At 55.3% G+C, this 21,170-nt stretch overlaps 1 protein-coding gene across 6 annotated transcripts in view; it reads right to left on the bottom strand.

Annotated features, from left to right (window-relative positions):
• Nucleotides 1-956: 956 nt before the first annotated feature.
• Nucleotides 957-21,170, bottom strand: part of IQSEC1 (IQ motif and Sec7 domain ArfGEF 1) — a 127,020-nt gene continuing 106,806 nt past the window's right edge. For 5 of the 6 annotated variants that reach the window (XM_023192667.2, XM_023192672.3, XM_023192671.3 and 2 more), the window contains exons 7-14: nucleotides 19,229-19,368; nucleotides 18,738-18,767; nucleotides 17,094-17,219; nucleotides 15,467-15,566; nucleotides 13,083-13,244; nucleotides 12,175-12,351; nucleotides 6,535-6,584; nucleotides 957-5,278 (exon numbers count right to left, since the gene is read on the bottom strand). In XM_023192667.2, coding sequence (XP_023048435.1) covers nucleotides 4,736-5,278; nucleotides 6,535-6,584; nucleotides 12,175-12,351; nucleotides 13,083-13,244; nucleotides 15,467-15,566; nucleotides 17,094-17,219; nucleotides 18,738-18,767; nucleotides 19,229-19,368 — 1,328 coding nt within the window. In that variant the 3' untranslated portion in view covers nucleotides 957-4,735. The remainder of the gene's footprint in view (nucleotides 5,279-6,534; nucleotides 6,585-12,174; nucleotides 12,352-13,082; nucleotides 13,245-15,466; nucleotides 15,567-17,093; nucleotides 17,220-18,737; nucleotides 18,768-19,228; nucleotides 19,369-21,170) is intronic. The other variant, XM_023192673.2, reaches the window with a different exon arrangement.

Below are 21,170 nucleotides of genomic sequence, written 5' to 3'. Positions count from 1 at the left end.
AGTCTGGATGAGCCAGTAGCGGCTATGAATGAGACTGGAAGAGGCGGCCCATGTGAGAACATCTTTCAATCAGAATAATCAGAATGTGCTGTACAGAGGGAAGGCCAGAGCTCGTTTTGGTCACCAAAATTAACTTTGTTTTTCACTAGTTAGATCTGCCAGTTCATTTTATCCCGTGCACTGAAACTTAGGCCTCTTCCTTCCAGGAGAATGACTTTACTGTCTTGGCTTTTGCACATGACATTAGCCAACATGGAAAAGTAGGCTGTTCTGACCTCATGTCATCATCCATCTTCACTGGGGACTGGGCCACTGGGTATTTTGTTTTTCCCTCAGTCATAACTAGTGTACCTCAACGTTTAATAGAATTCATCCCCTCTTACTCCATGAAGGGACCATCATTTGTTGAAAGTTGCTAGAAATACGGCCAGGCACAGTGGCTCACGCCTGTAATCCCAGCACTTTGGGAGGCCGAGGCGGGTGGATTACAAGGTCAGGAGATCGAGACCATCCTGGTTAATATGGTGAAACCCCGTCTCTAGTAACAATAGAAAAAGTTAGCTAGGCGCTGTGGCGGGTGCCTGTAGTCCCAGCTACTCAGGAGGCTGAGGCAGGAGAATGGCGTGAACCCGGGAGGCGGAGCTTGCAGTGAGCTGAGATGGCACCACTGCACTCCAGCCTGGGTAACAGCGAGACTCCATCTCAAAAAAATAAAAAATAAATAAATAAAAGAAAGTTGCTAGAAATTATAAATACCTTTGAAACCTTCAATTGGTTGTGATGTGTCCCTTTATTTTAAATTTTGTATCAGTGTCCTCAAAGTCAAGTCAGTCCAATGTCTTCAAGGAAAGTGAGTGCCCAGAGTCATGACAAGGAATGGAGAAACTCATCAGCTGGAGATCTGGGTCTGGCCAACAGGGCAACTTCTGGACTTTTCAGAAAAACTGAGAATCCGAGAGTTTCAAAGGATTTATTTGATTTCCCCACATGATCACAACCATGGTTTTACATTGATACAGTCTGTTACCACTGACAAACAGAATGCAGATGAACACAAACGCACTCCTTCCCTCCCACAGGTACACAGTGGGGGTGCCAGGTTTCTTGTGAGGGAGGTGTCCCTTGAAGTCTCTGAACAGTCTGGGGATTCAGGACCTGATTCTAATTGCTTCAAACAACTCGGAGGCAAAAGTTATCTCCCAAGAGGAGACGCATGCTGTGTGCAGTCTCAATGTGACTGCACACAGACGGGCGACACGGATGGTCTGAGTGGAGGGCAGGCCCCCTCCCCCTTGTCCTGTGCTCAGTGCCCCCACCTCACCCTGCTCAGTGTAGCCATGCTGCCTTGACTATTGTTGTTATATAAAATACAAATGCACTCGTTTCTCAGGCAGGAAGGGTGATGATACTTTACAAGGAGAACTATAAGACTGTGCGTGCTTACCTGCGGGCACAGAGCTTCCCGTGGAGCTGAGTCAACACCCAGCATCAGCTGTGAACATCTGCTGTCTTTTCAGCTCATTGTTAAGAAAAACAAGAGGCTCGTGCCGCATGCAGTGTGTGAGGGAAACATCACTCTGCACCGGATGCTGAAGACGTTTTTAAGCAAGATGTGCACATCATATTAGGATGAACTTTATTTTTACATTGTTGTACAATTCATTGGTAAACTTAAAAAAATACAAATACATGATTTGACTGTTGTCCCAGGAAAGACTTTTGTCACATTGCCAGCTGTTTCCCTCAGCGTCTCCTGCTCCTGTCAGCAATTCTGTATGTAACTACAATAGTTTGTGTGACTTGAGAAAGGTGTGCCAAGGGCGTCCTCACAGTGAGAAGGGACCAGGCAGACATCCTGGGGCCCTCGGCCTCCTTCTGCCTCCCCTCCCGTGGGACGTGATGACAGGACCCCGAAGCTATGGCTGTAACGGGTGGGGATCGAGAGGGGACAGTCCCATGGAAGACACACGGGGACACCAGTTCACTGGGAGCTTTCGCTTCCCAAACAAGATGTGGGCAGCATGATTCCAGTCTCCAGAATCCAACAATGTATCTTCCACAAACTTTTGATAAGCTTGCAAATAAAACAGGATGAAACCTCACTGGCCTGAAGGAGCACACAGCGTGGCTGGAAACCCCAGGAGGGGCTCAGTGGGCTCCAGCAGGTCCTTATGCAAGGCCCAGGCCTGCTGCCCAGCACAGCTCCAGGACACACCCAGGACAGTGCCAGAGGCTGGCAGCCCGAGGCTGTGGAGCTTGCAGGATGGTGATGGAGAGGGAGAGTTTCTGGAAAGCCCCTCCTGGGGTTTACTGTCTGTTCCTATTCATTAGTGCTGCCCTTCAGAAAGCAGTTCTATGCCAAATGGCCTGAATCTTTTCTGGAACAACCTAAAGGTTACAGTGAGACTCTCCCCTCGGCACAGAAGAGGGTGAGAAAAGCTGACATACTCAATATGTGATCGCTTTACTTCAACGATGCATCTATGGTCACACCAATACATTTTGCAAATGTACAATCCGCAGAGTGCGGCCTCACAGCTGACACCGGATGACATGCAGCAGTTTAACGCTTCCAGGTCAGAACAACCTCCTCAAAACTGCGAGACAAAGAGTGCTTTAGGAAGCCTGGCTTTTAGAAAAGACCCAAGAATTGAGGAGTCGGGGACACCAGGGCACTTCCCCCACAGCCTAGCCTGGACCCAATCACATGCTCCCATGCTGTTTCTTTCTGAGCAGACACCAAAGAAAGAAATGCCACACCAATGGGAGGACACAGGTGGGCAGGTTAAAGTCACACTTAATTTTAAAAAGGCTAAACTCTAGATTGCTGTATTTGCTCTCTGTGGAGATTAACAAAGTGCTTGGTTTGCAGATTTGCTGGTACGGTGATCTCAATGATATGAGCGAGGGGAGGGATGTAAGGAGGGAAATCAGCAAAACCCTGGCCAGCCAGCCAGCCAAGGTGACACACAGCCAGAGGGGGCTCCCCTCTCCTCCTGCCGTCCGGCCACGGCTCACCACGCTGTCCACCGAGCACGCGGCCCCACGGCCCGCAGAGTCAGGCGTGAGCTTCGCCCTTTCTGAAAGGGCCTCCGCCTGGACAGGCGCCGGGGGGCAGTCCTCGGGTCCCATGGCTTAGGAGCACAGCACTGACGGCTGCAGTGGCTCGAAAGGCTGAAACTACAAAGTATGGCCTGTGGGTGACTCGGGCACAGACCCGCCACGTGCAGCATCTGGCCCAGGGAGCGCATGGTGTCACCACAACACAGAAGCGACAAGAGCACAGCTGAGAGTCATGTGATGCCCTGGCAGCTCACTGGACCATGGGAAGGCAGCGGGGGCTCCGCCCGGCACTCGTCGGCTGGGGTCACACGGGCCACGGTGATGACACAGGGGTTCTGCTAGCACATGGCTACATGGAATTACGATGATCACTGCTACCACTCAGAAAACAAAACAGGAAACACACACACCGCCCTGGGTTGCTAAACGCTAAAGTCAACCTTCTTTTAGGTTCGAGAGTGGTTCCTGGCGAAAACACTCTCTGAGGGCTTCGGCCTGGTGTGGGCTGGAGGCGGGATGAGGAAGTTATGGTGTTGGGGAGACGAGGATGAGAGCTGGTCACTTTCATGTTGGAGATGAACACTTCTGCCGTGTATGGGTGCCCCTCTCGGAGGACTCTGAATGAGTGTGCATTAAATCATATGCGCGTAAAAGAAACATGGATCATGGAGATTCACAGTTATCGCAGCCATTAAAGTGTCTAAGAATCTGTGTAACCAATGTCCTAAGACAACCAGCTCGTAACCAGCTGTCCTGAGTTGCTACTGTAGAGTGTACTGCAGTTTAGCTATTTGCTTACCTGAAATAACAGAGCATTATAATACTATTTATGATAGTATTCTGTTAATAAAATAAGGATTTATACAAAGCAATACTGGACTTTTTAAACAGTTAGATGCTATGTTACTTGGCACAGTTAGTAATGATCGTGTAAAGATTTTAGCCAGTCCTAGAGGGACTTCTTTGTATGAAAATATGAAGTATCTGAATTTGTTCCTAGCATTTAGGGTTTGGTCTACTGTCTCACACACCCAGCTAAGGTACTGTCTTCCTACTAGGTAAGTGGAGCTCCTTGTAAGGTGGGTATTGCTAATGTTGTGGACTGAAACGCCTGCCTTTCACACACAAGTACTACCTATACAGTATATATATATATATTTATATATTTATATATTTATATTATATAAAGTTTACTTACGTATTTTCATCAACCATATCAGGTCTACTTAATTTTTTGCCCATTGTCAATAAAAGAGCAATAATGCAGCAAGTTTTGGGGTTTGTTTTGTCTCTGTTTTTGTATCTCATTTCTTCGTTTTCTAGGTTGGGTTTTCACAGGCATGTAAATTAGGGCACAGGGAGCTGAGAGCTGGAGTGGGGGAGGCAGTTCAACATCTACTTGGCTGGCGGCACCGTTTCAAGGCTGATGGTGTCTGAGGCCCACCTATCCCTCAGACTGAGGTGAGCGGAGCTCGGGGTGCCAACACTAAATTAAATCTGGACCTTTGTTCCACACAACACCAGCCCTATGGGCTCCTGGGGCTCCAGTTGGGGAAGAGGGGAGAGATGGCAACAGAAGTGCCCCGGGTTTGGTGTGCGGCTGGCGACCCCCGGGCGTGCCCTGTGTGGTGTGCAGCTGTTTCAGGGAACCTGGGACACCTGCCCAGGCTGTCTACACAATTGTGCTGATGCCGCTGGGTTTGGCCTTGCTGCTGGTGGGGGGCGGCGGGGCAGGGGGCTGCCCGTGGTGGTGCGCTGTGTGCCCCATGTGGGCCGAGGACAGCGGCGGGTGGCCGTGGGCGTGGGCCCCGTAGGCTGGGTGCCCCCCGTGGGGGCCGTGGTGGTACTGGTGTGCGTGCTGGATGTGCTGGGGCGGGTGGTGGTGGTGGTGGTGGTGGTAGGGGGGTGGGTTCTGCTGCATGTGGCAGTACTGGGTGTGATGCCCATGCACAGGGGCCTGCGGCAGCCCCTCTGGGGGCCCCAGGTGGTGGCCAGCCACGGAGTGCTGCAGGTGGGGCAGGACCACCGGTGGGTGAGCGGGTGGCGGGGCTGGAGCTGAGGGCAGGTGGGCCTGGGGAGGGGGCTTCCCTCTCTTGCTCCCGAATAAGGAGCCCAGGAGGGAAGATGAGTTGGGCATAGTCTGGTGTGGGCGAGATGGACACTCTCGTGTTGATGTAGCTCTCCGGCGCATGTGAGGACTGCTAATGATGGACCCCTAAAAAGGAAATTCATAGAAATCAAAATTAAAAGATCTTCAAGCACTTAGGTCAGAATGTTTTTTTTTTTTTTAAATGTAAAAATTCACCCACTGACTGCTAAGCTTTAGTTCAACTTGCTGGCCAGAGGGTGGGGCTGAGTGAAGCTGGACTGGGCCCCACCTCCTCTCACTATAGTGCAGGGTAGTTGGGGGTGACTGGCCTTGACCAAAGTTGGGGGTGAGGGCAGGGGAGGGGCCCGCCTCTCTGACTGCCGCAGCAGAAGTAGGACTTCCAGTCTCATTCTGACAAGTACTTTGGCCCTGGCAGCAGCCTGAGGTTTCAGATCGGAACCCCTGGGTTGGGGTGTCTGTGCACTGTGTGTGGCAAGTGCAGAGGGGCTGGTGTGCCTGGAAGAGGAGCTCTGCTCTTGCTGAAACAGGGCCCTCAGCTCTCCTGCTCCGCCCATGTGGGTCCTGAGGTCTCGGGGGAGGTGGTGACAGGGACAGGTGGGGCTCAGAAACCTTGTCCTCTGGGGGAATGGGCTGCCTAGGCATTTCACTGCAGCTGCCTACTGCAAACCAAACAAGGAAAAAGAAGGAAACAGAAAAAGATCTGCAAGCTGAGGTAGAGATGTGAACAGTAACACAGAGATGGCCGGAGGATGAGTGAAATATCATGAAATCCACACTGAATTTCTCTTTCTCTCAAGACACTCCTCCTCCCACAAGCTAAGCAATTCCATGGTGTCCTGCCACAGACACACAGCAATCAAACTCCAAGAAGAAAGCGATGGGGATGGGTGGGCGTGGAAGTCAAGGGTTCAGCAAAAACATCCAACAGCAAGTGTGGAGGATGAGTGGAAGCCGGGTGGCCCGGGCGGGGGTGCCGGAAGCTGGGGATGGTCAACCATGCTCAGGGACCACAGGTGATGGAGTTAAGCAGAAACCAAAACACAAAATTCAGAACCAACCCCACTGTTCAGTCCAAAACAAGCGGTGAGAGGCATGGATGTTTCTAGGCACACAGGAGAAGCTGACATGCACAGGGTCCCAGGCAGGCAGGGAGGGAGCGGGTGTCTGCGTCTCTGTGCAGTAGGGGAAGGAAGAGCAAAAAAACAAAAACAAAAACAAAAACAAAAAACCAAAAACCAAAAAAAAAAAAAAAAAAAAACCAAAAAACAAACAAACAAAAAAAACCAGGACAACAGATATGAACTGAGGACTGGGGAAGGCGACACAGGACAGCCAGCTGGACGGAGGCGCTTCCTACTTACTTCCACATTGCTCTCTAGCGATCCCGCACTGCTGCGACGCCCTCGCTTCCCTGCCCAGAACATGCAATACCAGAAGTTAGACGCGGACACGAGGCTGGGGGCGCTGCCTGCCTGGCGCCACGCTGCTGCCACGGAGCCTGCACCCCTGCTGGGAGCAGGCACAGGTGCCGGGCCCACCTGCCCGCAGGAGCCACGTGTGAGGGGTCGGAGAAGGGGCTCAGTGGGGAAGCCAGCAGCAGTGCAGGAGTGAATTTTCAAAATAAAGTTTTTGAAAAGCAAAAAAAAAAAAAAATTTTTTTTTTTTTTTTTTTTTTTTTTTTTAAACCAGCCCCTATTTTATACTCCTTCTCCTGGACCAGCAGTCTGTTGAGAGGGGCCCTGGGGCTGAGGCATGTGTACAGGTGGGCCCGATGCCTCCAGCTCGTGTGTTCACCCCTGACTCGGGTGAATGGGGAGGGGCGAGGGCAGCTTCTCCATAGCCACAAACAGCATGGCAGGTCCTGCATGCCCACCTTCAGTGACTGCCATATATATGTGTATATCCGCACACACACATATATGCCCCCACCTCCTCGGCAGGACGAGCACTGAGGGTGAAGAGGAAACCACTCCATACCCCCGCTTCCTCCCGGCTGCCTGTAGGAGCTCAGTTTTGGTTTGTGCAGTGCCCTGGCCAGGGCCAGGAGACAGGGTTGGGGGCTGCTGGAAACCACTTTCCAGCTTGGGATTCCTCTGCTTGGCACCATTCCCCAAGGGGCCACAAAGCCTTCCCTAAGCCAGGAGGTCTCTGCCAGCATCTTCGTCGTGCCCCAGTGCAGGGCACACAGTAGGCACTCGGTGTGCGGGGTCCGTCAAAGCAAGGCCGGGTCTTCCTCTTGGCTCCGGGTGCCTAGGGCCCAGCCCGGCCCTGCCCAGCCTCCACAGTCCCTCCTGAGGACTTCTCCATGGATTTTTGAGGAACACCAAGCCTGGAGCATGACAGGGGCCTGGCCTTAGGGGCCAGCCTGGGCTCTGGGAGTGGGGATGGGAAGAGGGAGGGAGAAACAGCCCTCCCCACTTGACATTCTTGAAGCTTCCATCTGGGCAGCATTGCCATGTGTTGAGCACCGCACTGGACAGGTCAACCCTATATGCGCCACTGTGTCCGTGTCAGAGAGGGGGACGCTGAGGCCCAATTCTCACAGGCAGCAGGGTTCACACCCAGACCTGCGCACCCGGCCGCCTCTAAGGCTGGATAACTTGGCCACGCTGCCTTCAGAGCTGGACCCCAGGCCTGGTTGGGCCCAGGACCCTAGGAGAAGGAAGCAACTGCTGGGCCTCCCCACTGTGCCCTGTCCCCAGCCTCCGGGAAAGTTACTGCACCTCCCAGCCAGCCCAGGGCCACCAGCCAGTGACAGGTGGAGGGAGTGCTGTGGGCTTCAAGCCTCCCCGTGCCCTCTGAGTGTGCTGGGCTGTGCTTTGGCATGGCTTCAGCCTGGGCATCGCCACACAGACTCACGGGAGTCCAGTCCCTCTGCCTTGCCTGCTGACCCCAAACCGGAGGTCCAGGTGGGAGTTGGGGTCAGCAGAAGGCCTTGGGTGGCTCTGGCTTGTGTGATGTGGCCCTCAGAGACCACTATTGGGAAAGGGCCACACGGCACATCAGGGCAAGAGGGCTTGACACCAGTTGCTGAGGACCTAGGACAGTCAAGTAGGACCCTGGCCCTAATTCTCAGCCAGAAGAAAGAGGAGGCTCACATTTCCTCATTTTTCAGCCAGTGTGGGAAGAGGGGCTGACCTTTCTTCCCTTCCTGCTCAACACAGTGGTCCAGGGACATGAAGCAAAGTAGAGTCCAGCCTCCCAGGACATGGCCTCCCTCCTCCACTCCCCTCTTGGGTGGCCACGGCCATCAGACACTCAGGATACTGTGGCGCCATGTGGAAATGTGGAGGGACAGAGCGCCACTGTCTCTAGGGTTTTCAAATCAGCTCTCTAGCCCACTCCTCTAAGGCCTGGGACTCCTCTGGCTGACTAAAAACCAGGCGCAGAGGGGAGATGGCCTCCCCTGCCTGTATCTGGCAACTCCTTTTGGCCAGCCTATAGCTTCTGACACGACCTGGGCCAGGCCTGAAGGCTGGGGTTGGGGGTCCACACAGTGTCCCCACCTGGAGTTAAACACAGTCCTCCTTACCCTGCTCAACTTGGGCGAACACTTAGGAGTTCTTTACTTGGCTGTTTTGGAGTGATGCTGAGTGTCTTACAATCTACTTTCTCAATGTCTCAGGTCAGCAAGAGATGCAGGGTGATCCCAGGGCTCCCTCTGTGCTGAATCCCAGAGCCCTGTGCTCATAGGTACACCTACAACCATAACTGCCCACAGCAATCCGTGCAGACATCCCATGCATATGCAGCCTCCCATACCTGCCCAGGTTCACAGGCTGATGAAGTCAGGCAGGCCAGAATAGTGGCTCACGCCACACGTGTGTGGATCAGGCCAAGCCAGCCCTGGGCAGGGTCTGGAGGGACTTGGAACCATTTTTCTTGAAGGGTTCCCAGGATGGTTCTTCACAACTTTTGCAGCTTCCTCAGAGTCAGGGCAGGACGTCACGTGGCAGTACTCTCCTGCCCACCGGATACTCATCCTGTGACCCTCAACAATGCTGCAGCCGAGCTGGTGGCCTTGCTCAGTGTCAATGACCACAACAGAAACGATAGCCACGCACACTTGGCCGGCGCTGCCTGAGCCAGGCATGCCTGAAAGGCTTTCCATGCACTGACTCCCTCGCTGCAGCGGGGGAAACAGGCCCATAGGGTCTGAGAGCTAGAGAGGGCAGGCGGAGGTGAGGGATGGGCTCAGGCTGTATGACTCTGGCATCTGCGTGCTGCAGCATGTTCTCTGCTGGGCCTGACATGGTGGGGAGGGATGTGGCCAGGGCAAGAGGAAGCACCCCCCTCTCTGGTGTGAGGCCCTGGCCCGCTTCACACATGGCAGGGGTGCTGCTCTGTCCACCCACCACTGCTGGCTGTCACTGCTCCCCTGGAACAGGACATGGAGACTGTTGCAGGCAGGTCCTCTCCGTAAGGACTCAGAGCTGGGCAGCTTGGCCAGGGAGGGGCAGGAGGGCCGCTGGGGGCCACTGGTCAATGTCCACCACCACTCGGTTGATCCCTGTTCCCACAGTCCTTGCTGGGTCCTTGGTCTCGGGTCAGCAGGGCTCTTGTGCCGCCGGAATGAGGACCGGGTGGGGAGTCTTGGCCCAAGGAAGACCAGGGCTGAGACACCAGGCAATGCACTGCGGTAGGGCCGGTGCTAGCCCCCTTCCCTCTAACTCTTGGCATGATAGAGGCTTCCGGAGGCTCCTGAGGATGGGTTCCTTCGGGCACCATCTACGGCTACTTCATCAGTCCCCTGGCTTCATGTCTGGATGGATGTCGAGTATAGACCTGGGACAGCTGCTCTCAGGGTTTCCTGCTTCGGGAGCAGTGACGTGCCAACCATGGAGGGGACACTGTCCTGTGGGCCTGCCTCTTCCACAAGCTCATTGTGGTGTTTCGGGCTCAGTGCTGTGAGGGCTGTGGTGAGTGAGGTGGGGCCATGCTGCCGCTGGGGAGCCTGCAGCCCGGACCTGGTCCAGAGCATGACATCTGACCTCTCCCGCTGCCAGCCCTGCCCCTCCCCAGGAAGGCTGCCAGCACCTGCCTGTCCTGATGGGAGATCACAGGTGGCCTGTCCCCAGCCTGGGGTCTCGGCAGCTTCCTGGACTCAAACCCCACCTCATTCCACCTCCAAACTTTTCTGGGTACAGGGGGGTCTCTGAGATCTGTTCCTGCTTTTGTTTCAATGGTAGGCCCAGGGCGGGGTCTCAGTCCCTATTGTCCTTCTGAGCTCAGAATTCCTAAATGACAACAGCAATCGTCACACTACATGAAAGCAGCTGGCTCTGGGCTCACCCCTCACATGAACGTGGGCCCGGCACGTGGCTGTCCGACCCCCAAGCTCTGGCAGAGGGTGGACGGCTGGAGTCCTGACCTCTGGGCCCTGGGGTGGATGGGGCTCAAGGGCCTTGGTTCTGGCAGAACCGCTGCTGCCTGAGAGGGGCTGGACAGCTTCGTCAGGGGAGGGAGAGAGCAGGGCCCGCCACACTGCACAAACTCAAACAGAGGTCCCGGCCCACAGCCTGCAGAGGCCCAAAGCAGTCCAGTGACATTTAGCTGTGTTTCACAAGGCCACTGGGAAAACCAGTGGTTCTCAACCAGGGGTGATTCTGCCCCCCAGGGGACACCTGGCAATTTCTGGAGACATCAGTGACTGTCGTGACAGGGAAGATATTACCGGCAACCAGTAGTAGAGGCCAGGAATGAGGGTAAATATCTTGCCAAGCCCCGGATGGCCGCCCAGCAAGGAGTCACTTGGCCCAAAATGTCAATCAAGCCGAGGTTGAGAAGCCCTGGGTTCAACCTTCATGCTGGCAACTGGCAATGAATTTCTGATTTTTTTTACTATGGCAAATAATAATCATAATAATAATAATAATGACAAAACGAAAACAAAGGAAAAAATCCAACTTAAAAAAAAGGGCAGACTCCAAAGGGCCTGAAAGGGACTTAGCTGAGGGGAGGCAAGGCTGCTGATGGGCAGGTGCAGGAGGGAGTCCTGAGGCGGGGCAGGTGGGGCAGGCAACCCCAGGAAGGGGGTCTTCCCAAAACAGGCACACCAGGCTCCTAGGGCAGACCTGCGCGGGACAAGCTGGGCCACTGCAGCCCCAGGCAGCCCCCAGGGCCCTTTCCAGGAGAAGCTCACTGACTGGTGGACAGACTGTTGGGCTGAGGGTGGGTATGATACCCTCCCGTACACTCCTTGAGCAGCAACACAGGCTGCAGCGGCAAGAGCAGGCACCCACCGGCCGGCCTGTGCCTCTTGTCTCTCCTGCTCCAAGAGGGAGAGGCTGGGCCAAGGCTGCTGGCAAAAGCCCCTGAGCCTTGCTGCTCACAGTGCCCCACCCCCAGGAATGCAGGCGGTTTCAGGGGTGCTGCTTGCTTGGCGGTGAAATAGCTGGCAGCAAATTAAACACACACAGAAACAAAGAAACAACCACAACATCACAGTTCCCATCAGGGCTTTCCCGGACCCCGGAGCCAGCCCTGGCCGCTGCTCAATGGCCTCTGGGCTGGATGAGGCCCGGGTTTCCCAGGAGAGGAGGCCCCGCAGGGAAAGCAAGACCGGGGACAGTGGGCAAGGGGGCGCCAGACAGCTTAGAGGGTTCCGCGCAAGTTCATTCATCAGCATGAAGCACAGGGACGCGGCCGCACAGAGAGCACGGGACACAGCCGCCGGCTCACTCCGGGCTACAGCGACTTCCCAAATCAATAAACGAGTAAATAAAACCCCTGGAAGAAGAAAGGGAAAATGGGGATGACTTCCCCAGCTAATTCGTATACAATGCCTTTCTTTTTCACAATTTGGTCCTGTTTTCCTGCGTCTTTTCGGGATGCCCTTTCTGTGCTGTCAGACGCTGCTCTGCTTTGGGGGAGGTCAGGGGAAATGCCACACTGGCCTCGCCGCAGGCCCCGCCCCGCGTGATGCATGCCCCTAATGCAGACGCCCTGCCTCGGTCTTGCATGCGCTGGGCTAGGAAGGTGGTTCTAGGCCAAACTCTTACCAGCTTCCGAGAGGTCCCGCAGGGAGCTACTGAGGGCACTGCGCTTGAGGCCCTCGCCGCTGGCGTAGCTGTCGTCCAGGCAGGCCCGGCTCAGTGTTCCATTGCCCGACTCCTTTTTGAGGCTGGAGCACTGGGACATGCTGGGCCGCACAACGCCTTTCTGCTTCTCAAGCTCCGCTGGAACAGAGAGGGTGAGGGGCCTGGTGAGAGGAGCACAGCCTAGAGTGGGCGGGAGACGGGGCCTTCTGTTTGGAGCTAGCACTGTCCTGAGCCACCATCTGCCTTGAATGGGGAAGGGCTGTTTCTGGGAAAGAGGGTGTGATGGCCACCCTGGACAAAAGAGCAGAAAGGAGATCTCAGGAGGAAGGCTAGAGAGGCCAGAGGGCCTTGTGACCTGCAGGAATGACAGTCATCTTCCAGGCTCGGGGGTGGACAGGGAGGCACAGACTTGCCTAGGCCTGGGAGATGAGCAAGGATTAGCCAGGGCCTTCCACAGAAGGGGTAGCAGTAGGGAGTCCCATGTGCCTCCAGGGAGTAGACCTGCAGCTAAGGATGGCCTTGGCTGTGTGACCCATCAGTGGGTTGAGCCTGATGCAGAAGACGACGAGGTACAGAAAGGCCAGCTGGGAACTCTGCAGGCTCTTGTGCACGGGGTGACCAGAGAGCCAGAGTCTTTTGCAGGACATATGACAGGCAACAGGTCGGGCGGATCCTGGATTGGACCCCCTCTGTGCCTCCTGCAGCCTGGGCACACAGACTGCCCCATCACGTGGCCACAGGGAAGGTCAGAAAAGACTGAGGGACATCTCATCTCTGTGGGCTCAGAAGAAGTCACTACCCTGACATGGGGAGGCAAGTGCCAGTGTCCAGCAAGTTTCGGTCTTCTGTCCACAAGCCCTGGTACTCACACTCTATCCTGTGCTTCTCCATCTCTTGGACTTCCGCAATGGACTCTCGCAGGTCATCGGTGAATTTCTTCCGGTCTTGAGGGTTGGGGGCGTTGAAGTTTATTAACACTTTGATGTCTGCTCCGGGGACAGATGAAGTGAGCCGGATGCCATTGGGGTAGTCTGCAAAAGGGAAGGAGAGGGGAGGAGGCCCATGGGTCTCAGTGTGTTCTCTGCAACCTCCTCTCTGGTCAGGAAACAATGGTAGGGCTGAGTTGTGCGTGAGCCTGGGATAAGTGCCCGGAGTCCAGCCTCCGCCGTGGCAGGCTGCAGGGGTACAGAGCAACCTCATCTCCCAACCTGGGAAAGGTGGTCTGTGTTGCTCCACATGTGACTTGGGGACAAAAGTGGCCGAGCTCATGGGAGGCTGCTGGGGCCACCATTCTTCCTCAACCTTAAGGTCGTGGAGACCAGGCCCTTGACTTCCAGGTCCTTGGGCACTCTGCCAGGTGCTGAATCCTGGGGGAGGACAGAGGTTGCGTCCTGAGAAGGGTGGGGGTCTTCTCTAATCATTTCAGTTCTGGACAACAGTGAGAGCCATATTATCCCGAATGGCCTGTGGCCCACAACTCCCATGGGGTGCACTATGGGCACTCCACAGCCAAGGAACCCTGTGCCAAGACCTGCCTGGTGCCACCTCCTGGCTTTCAGGGTCCTTGGGGCTTTGATCTCCTGGCAGTGCTGCTCCTGCAGTGGGAGTCACTGACAAAGCATCAGGCACTGGATGCTTGAAGGTTCTTGGACCAAGCACCAATCTGACCTTGGCTCAGATCAGGTGGGCCAGGTGGACCTGTGGGCAGCTGCAGAGTGCTCCTGTGTACATATGTATGCACATGTGTGTACATGTAGCCCTAAACTGTCACGTGGGAACATGTGCCTAGTGATGCCAAACCTTCTGATTTTCACAATATCTACATTTTGATGTGGACACTGGTTCAGCAAATTTTAAAAAAAATATGCAAACCATATAAAACATAACTGAGCTGGGCCTGCCTCCAAGGCTGCCAGTTTGAGATCCCTGGCATGCAGGCTTAGCTCTTGCCAGCACCCGGCATCCAGGATCTAAGGCCAAGCCCTGGGACCACAGACATGATCCAGGTGCAGCCTCTGCCCTGACGGTCCACAGTGGTCCTGGCCCTCTGCTGGGAGCTTTGCTGCCAGGATCTCACTAAGTTCCCACTCCAGCCCTGGGGGGCAGGGGTCAATGACACCATCTCAGAGAGTGGGCTACTGCTGGTCAGGACAATGTGGGGATGGCACTGGTCTCCCCTGGGACCAAGGTAAGGCATGACTTGCAGCCTGCGATGGACAGGAATGGCAGGAGGTGGGGAGGCGGCCAGGGCAGGCACGCCGTGCTCCTTGTTGGGCGTGTGGGGAGCAGGGCATACAGGGAGTGCAGGGGCTCCTGCCGGGCTGTCCCTGGTCCCACTGAAGACAGAAGGGGACAGAGAGCCCCAGATCTAGGCGCAAGGCCTGTGGTTTTGGATGGTCCAGCTGCGGGTCCCTGACACTGTTCTCACCTGCAGATGGAAGGCTGATTAGACAGACAGTGACGCCTAGTTCTGAGAGGACAAGGGACCCCTACTGCTCAAGCAGGGACACTCAGCTTCTTTCCCTAGGACACTCCAGGTGGCCCCTTGCTCCCCAGCCCAGGAGGACTGGCTCAGCCTCTAACAAGGAAGGGACAAAGGAGGGGGAAGAGAAGCCGTGGAGAGCGAAAGGAGCAAGGTAAAATGGAAGCCAGTGGGGTGCTGCAGGTGTGAGCCCCCCAAACTCCCAAGTCCCCAGGCCTTACCCAGTGCCTTCCAGCAGGACATCAAAATTAACCCTTGCAAAGCACTGTGTTCCGGAGGTATGATGGGGGCCCCATGGTAGGCACTACTTTATGACCCAGGAAACAGGCCAGAGGGGTTGCAGAGCCAGGCCACACAGCAGTTGAGCCAGAGCTGGGATCTGACCCAGGCTGAGGGGCTCAGCTCTTCACTTCCATGGACACTCGGGGGTTGCTGTTGCCTGTGTCCTGGGCCATGTTTGTATATCACCTATACGATTTAATGTTTTTCTGTCAACATTTTATTTAAATAAATGTATTTCTGCCATAAATTTAAAAATCTTATCACTGCAAGAAGTGAAGTACTAGTAATTACATCAGGCTCAACTGACTGATGGGTCTGTTGAGGGTCTGTGCCTACTGCTCACCAGAGCTCCTAGCTGCAATCTGCTCTCTGGGGATAAAACAAGGGTGAGCGTAGAAGCCCCCACAGGGTTCTGTCCTTGAAGCAGCCAGGAGAAAGAGCGTAAGCTGGGACGTGCGCTCTTCCAGGCGGGCCCTGGGGCAGACTTACACTGGTTCTCGAAGAGCAGGACCTGCATGCCGTACAAGGAGAAGGACTGTCGGAAGCTGTACGTCACCGAGTTCTTCTTCTTCTGGAAGATCTTGGTGACCTGGAGGCAGCCAGAGACAGGGCTGAGCTGCAGTGCCTCGGGGGGCAGTGACTATGTGCAACCTCTGGCCAGAGGACCCTCCTGGAGTTCAAAGTCAGGAGGACAGGGACAAACCCACGTGGGTGGAGGACATGGCCTTCCACTCCAAGACTCGGACGACAGTTCCTGTCCCTGCAACCCCGATGCCATCTTGGCTAGCAACAAAGTCCCACAACCTGGCACAGAGGCAGTAGGCACTTCACAGTACAGAGCCTCCTCAAGTGCCTTCTCACAGCCAGGTGAGGTGTACAACCTGAGGCTTGGTACCTTGAGGGACAAGAATGGACAGGTGGCGCTCAGCAGCGCTGACCTTGAGAAGAAGCCATTGCTTCCTCTCTTGGGAACAGCTAGAGTGTGAAGCTATGCCTGGTGACGGCCAGCAGGGAGACTGGCCCGTGGGCTAGCGATGTGATCCCTGAACCCCTGCTGGCCCGCCACGGTCCTTGGCTGCTATCCTGGTCTGCAGTAAGGAAAGGAACTTTCCAGTGTGGCAGCCAAAGGCTGGGCTGGGAGGGGAGAGGGGAGCTCACACCTCCCCGGTCTCCAGGGCATGCCAAGCACCATGTAAGGGTCTTACGTCCAGGACCTCACTGGACCCCTGCCACCTTCTGAGAGATTCATCTTACAGAGGAGGAAACTGAGGCTCAGAGATGTGAAGGGATTCGCTCAAGGTCAGGAGTTCTTCATAAAGGATTTGAACATACAGGTCTGATTTCAACATCAGTGGTCAGAGAAGGGTAGCCAGTCTTCATACCCAATCAAGAACATGGGCATCTTTGGCAAGAAAGCCCGTGGCATGGTATAGAAATCCAAAGGACAAACTCTCCCTACTCTCTGCAGTGGGCACTTCTGCCCCCATCTGGCCAGCATCCATGTCACCTTTTTTTCTGGCAAGAGCTCCCCAGTTTCCTTTTGGGGAAACCTCTAGCCTTTGTTTCCTTCAGTCCATAGGTCTTGAGGGGACCAGCTCAGGGTTCCAGGAGGTGGGGCCTGGGACCCAGGCCTAGCCAATCAGAAAGCGCTGCACCTGCCTGGCCCAGAGTGGCTTAGGGAGGGATGTGCAGCAACAAGGACTAACTCTGCAACCTCTGCTCAGTCTAAGAAGAGAATTCTACAGTTGCTCAGCGGACAGGATCACGTCTGGAGCTGCTGGGGCCACATTCCCCTCCTGGACAGAGCCTGCCTGAGGAAGGGGCCTGCCCGAGGAAGCGTCACACAAGGTACAGGTGCAGACAGCACACGGGAGTGCTGCTGACGTTGGCAGAGGCTCTGGAAAGAGCTGGTACTAAAGCCAAAGATCCCACTCTGGACCTGTACATGAGCCAATGAAGTCTGTCTCCACGTGCATCAGTGTGACAGACACCAGGCAGACCCTCCCTTCTGCACCCCCACATGCACGCACATCTCCCCCATGCAGACAGCCAGATGCGGACCCTGGGCTCAGGCCTGAGGTCCCTGCTATGACACCTTGTGGGGTGAGCCACATACCACCAGGAGGTCGTTGAACAGGAAGATTTCTCGCTGGTGTAGTCCGAGTTTCTGGGGCTTGTTTGGGTCTGGAACCTCAAAGAGCCGGCAGTAGCAGACCAACCGACGGTGAGGCAGAGAGAGCACCTGTGTGGGGAGAAGCTGTCCTGACACGGCTGCCCAGCTCTCCTCCAGGAGCCCTGGGAGCCACAGTGGACAAGTCTAGCCCTTCAAGCTAGAAACCTAGCACGTGGGCCTTAGAGTTCAAAAATGCCTTCCCTCACACACAGTGAAGAGCAGATGTGTCTTTCGGCTCATGGCAGTTTCCCGTACTCTGTTCTCAGGAGCCACTACTTAAAATCCCTTATGTCTGCTCTCCTGAAGCACTAGGGACGCACCCCTGCTTCTGCTGAGACCCCCCTTCCATCCTTTTGGGCAGGTACCAGGCTTCTTAAACTATCAAGTTCACCTGGGAGCCTCTGGCCAGACAGCGAGTCACATTTTGAGTCCCTGCAATGTGCCGGTCATACACATGAGGCCACTAAGCCCTGAAAAAGTCTTTACAGAGAGAATCTACTCTAGATGAGGAAACTGAGGTACAGAAGGTAAGTAATGACAAAACCAGGAAGTGGCAGAGCCAGGATCCAATTCCAGGTCCCAGGACTTTTCCCACCCTACCAAGCCTCCCCATAAAAGATTCCTATTGTCCTGATGCCTGAAAATCCTGAGCCAGCAGCCAACACTCTGTGGCACCGGCCCTGGCCCTGTCCTCCACTCCCCACATCTGCCCCGAACATGTCCCTGACAGCTCACGCGAGCCCTCAACGCCCGGATGCCTCAGGGCGAGGGATGAGCCATCAGGGCTTGGCTCTGGGAGTGCCCAGGTTCATGCAGAACGGGGGAGATGGTCAAAGGGGCGGGATCCCCGGGATCACTGCCCTGAGGCCAGGGGCTTGACTCTGTCAGGCGTGCTCTAGGCCAGGGCTGCCTGAGTTTGGCACATCAGGGGGTTAAGATGAGGGGAGAATATGTGGCCCAGTCTGGGGTGCTCAGATTGCAAAGGTGTGAAGGAGAGAGGATGGGAGGGTTGGGGAGCACAGGCTGGAGGTGGGAGGGGCCTGGTCTCTTGCAGGGGAAGCTGGGGAGGGTGAGGGCAGGCAGAGCTGCTTTCAGGACTGAGGGACAAGCCTAGTCCACAAGGAGGGTCATGGCAAGCGGCCTGGTCACCCTGTGTGCATGTGCCCTGGGGTGTGTGGGCACACCACAAAGCTATGGCAGAGGATGGGTCCTGGGGGTGAGGAGGCGGGCACTGGGAGAACCTGGGGCATGGGATGTGGGGGACAGAGCACAGAGCAGGGTCAGGTAGCGGACAGGACAGGGCCTCAGAGGACACACCGGGGTCTGTTTCAGACGCAGGGTCTGGGGGCTGGCCTCAACAGGGCACCGACAAGAAGCAGCAGGAGTCTCCCCTGACAGCACAGCCTCAGGGCCTGCAGAGATCGGAGGCTGGGGTAATTATGAACACCTGATTCCTCAGCGCCCCAGCAACGCACTCAAGCAGCCAGCACTCGGGCTCTGGGAGTCTGGGGAGCCGGAGACTGGCTGATGCTGGACCTCCCTAGTGCAGTAGGCTACCCACAAAGGTAAAAGCAGAGAAATACTCACACAGCCGAGCCCGGGATGCAGGGATCCGATCTGTGGGAGAATGTGAAACCAACAAAAGGGTGTTCGTGTTTCAAAGCCACGCCCAGGCCAATGCTGCAAGTGCCCCCTCCCTACACCTCCCCTCGGGCTCCACCCAGCCAGTATGTGGGGGACCTGCTCTGGCAGAGAGCTCTGAGGGGTCCCAGGGGACTCCTGGACCACCCAGGAAAGCCTGCCAGTCTCAGGGGCCCAGAACTCAGCCACTGCACAACCCTGGCCTGCTGGATTATTAAGCGCCTCAGCTCTCTTCAGATTGTAATGCAGAGCCAGTAGCTGTTATTCCCAAATATGACAGGAGCCACTTGAAAAAACCCCAAGCCCTGGCTGGCAGAATTCACCAGCCCTGCTGGAAGGGACCACACGGAGTGGGGTGGGTGGGAGTGAGAAGGCCTGGCAGGCAGCCCCGCCCAGGTGGTGCTGGGGCCCACCACTTACCAGGGCCCATGACATACCGGTTTCTTCCCCACAATGAGCTTCTCCACCTTCTGCACCTGGGATACATGGTCCTCATTGGTCTTCAGCTCTCGCTTACGGATCCGTTCATAGATCCCGATCAGCATCTCCCGGGGAATGTCCTCACCATCGTCCACACCTGGGCAGGGGATGCAGTTGGATATCAGGGTGGGCCCCAGGCTCACTCAATTTACCAGTTTCTAAAGCAAATCAGAGGAGCAAACCTTCCACCAGACCCAACAGAACCAAAGAACTCCCAGGCAGGTCCACAGCAACAGGACATTTTCAGTCAACACAAATTTCCTCAGTCCTCCTACCGGAATGGGCTCAGTATATCTGACCCGGACTAGTAGGTGATGGGTGTCAGGGGCTGAGCCACCTCTAAGCCATGTTCAGAGGGCTTTATAAATGCTACCCTGCTCCATGCTAACCACAGCCCTTCAAAGTGGGTATAATCATCTCCATTCTCCAGCTGGGAAGACTGAGGCTGAGGTGTGGGGAGGCTGGGGTTTGTGAGTTTGGGCTCCGATGGACCTGGGGCCACGTCCTACTTTCACACTTACTAGCTGTGTGACTATGGGCGAGTGTGTCACCCATGCTTGGTGTCCTCCTCTAAAACAGGTTGCCCACAACACAGGCTTGTCATGAGGAAATGAGGGGAGCCTGGGGCGTGCCCAGCTCTGCATCTGAGCAGTGAGAGTGCTGCAGTGGCTGCTGTTGCTGGCCCACATCATCCGGGCAGAGACTGGAGGCCGGGCTCTGACCCAGGGCTGCCCTAACCACAAGCACACACCACTTCTTTCTTCCTCCCCACTCTGAAAACTGCTGTGAGCAGAGAAACAGCCCTGTACATGCGGGAAATGCAAACTCGTTTTGCAGTGAGCTCCAGCCTCATCCCTCTGCTAGGCTGCAGTCCAAAGGGCTGCAGGGCTTGGGGAAGACGGACCTCCCACAGATGGCTGGCAGGACAGGAGATGCTCCAACCCAGGGTAGGCAACCTGGCAATGCCTGCCCAAATGACAAGTTCTAGCACCCTCTGGTACACTGACTGCATTTGGGGAACTTATCCCATGGGAAATGAGACACATACAAGGTTATTGCAGCACTGTTTCCAAATGGCAAAAGGCTGGAAGTAACCCGTGTAACCATTAACAGGGGAGTGCTCACCAATCATTCCACATCAGCACAACAGACTACTTACTACGCACCTGTCAGGAACAGTGAAGAAGGCCACAGTAAAGCACATGGGCAATTTCTCTTAGATTTAGTAAGTGAGAAAAGCAAGGTGCAAAGTAGCAGGGGGTAAAACCATTCCTGTATATGTGCACTTGCATGAGCGGAGCACATCTAGGGGGCACGGCCAGGAGACGCCAAAATCGAGGACCTTCAGGGGCAGAGGCTATGCCCTGAGCACGCAGGGTAGGGTGGGAGGGAAACTCTGCTAGGCACCTTCCAGTATTCTTTTCCTCCTAAATAGACATTAGTTTTAGAGCATTTTTAGGTTCTCAGCAAAACTGAGCAGAAGGCAGATTTACCCCCCAACACTCATAGCCACCCCTGCTGTCGCCATCCTCACCAGAGTGCTCCATTGGCACAATGATGAGCCCACACTGATGCATCAGCGTTACCCGAGGTCCACGTTTTAGATTAGGGTCCACTCCGTGTGTTGTGATTCTGCGGGTTTGGGCAAACGTAGAACGACCCTTATCCACCATTACAGCACCACGCAGAACAGTGTCACCACTCTAAAAATCCTGATTTCCGCATACCCATCCCCCCTCCCCCAGCTCCTGGCAGCCACTCATCCTTTTCCTGTCTTCATAGTTTTGCCTTTTCCAGAATGTCATAGAGTTGGACTCACATAACACGCAGCCTGTTCAGACTGGCCTCTTTCACTCAGTGCTACATACTTCAGGTTCCTCCACTTCTCTTCATGGTCGA

Source organism: Piliocolobus tephrosceles, chromosome 2 (genome assembly GCF_002776525.5).
Source record: "Piliocolobus tephrosceles isolate RC106 chromosome 2, ASM277652v3, whole genome shotgun sequence".
Classification (NCBI taxonomy): Eukaryota; Metazoa; Chordata; class Mammalia; order Primates; family Cercopithecidae; genus Piliocolobus; species Piliocolobus tephrosceles.
This window is presented reverse-complemented; position numbering and strand designations above follow the sequence as displayed.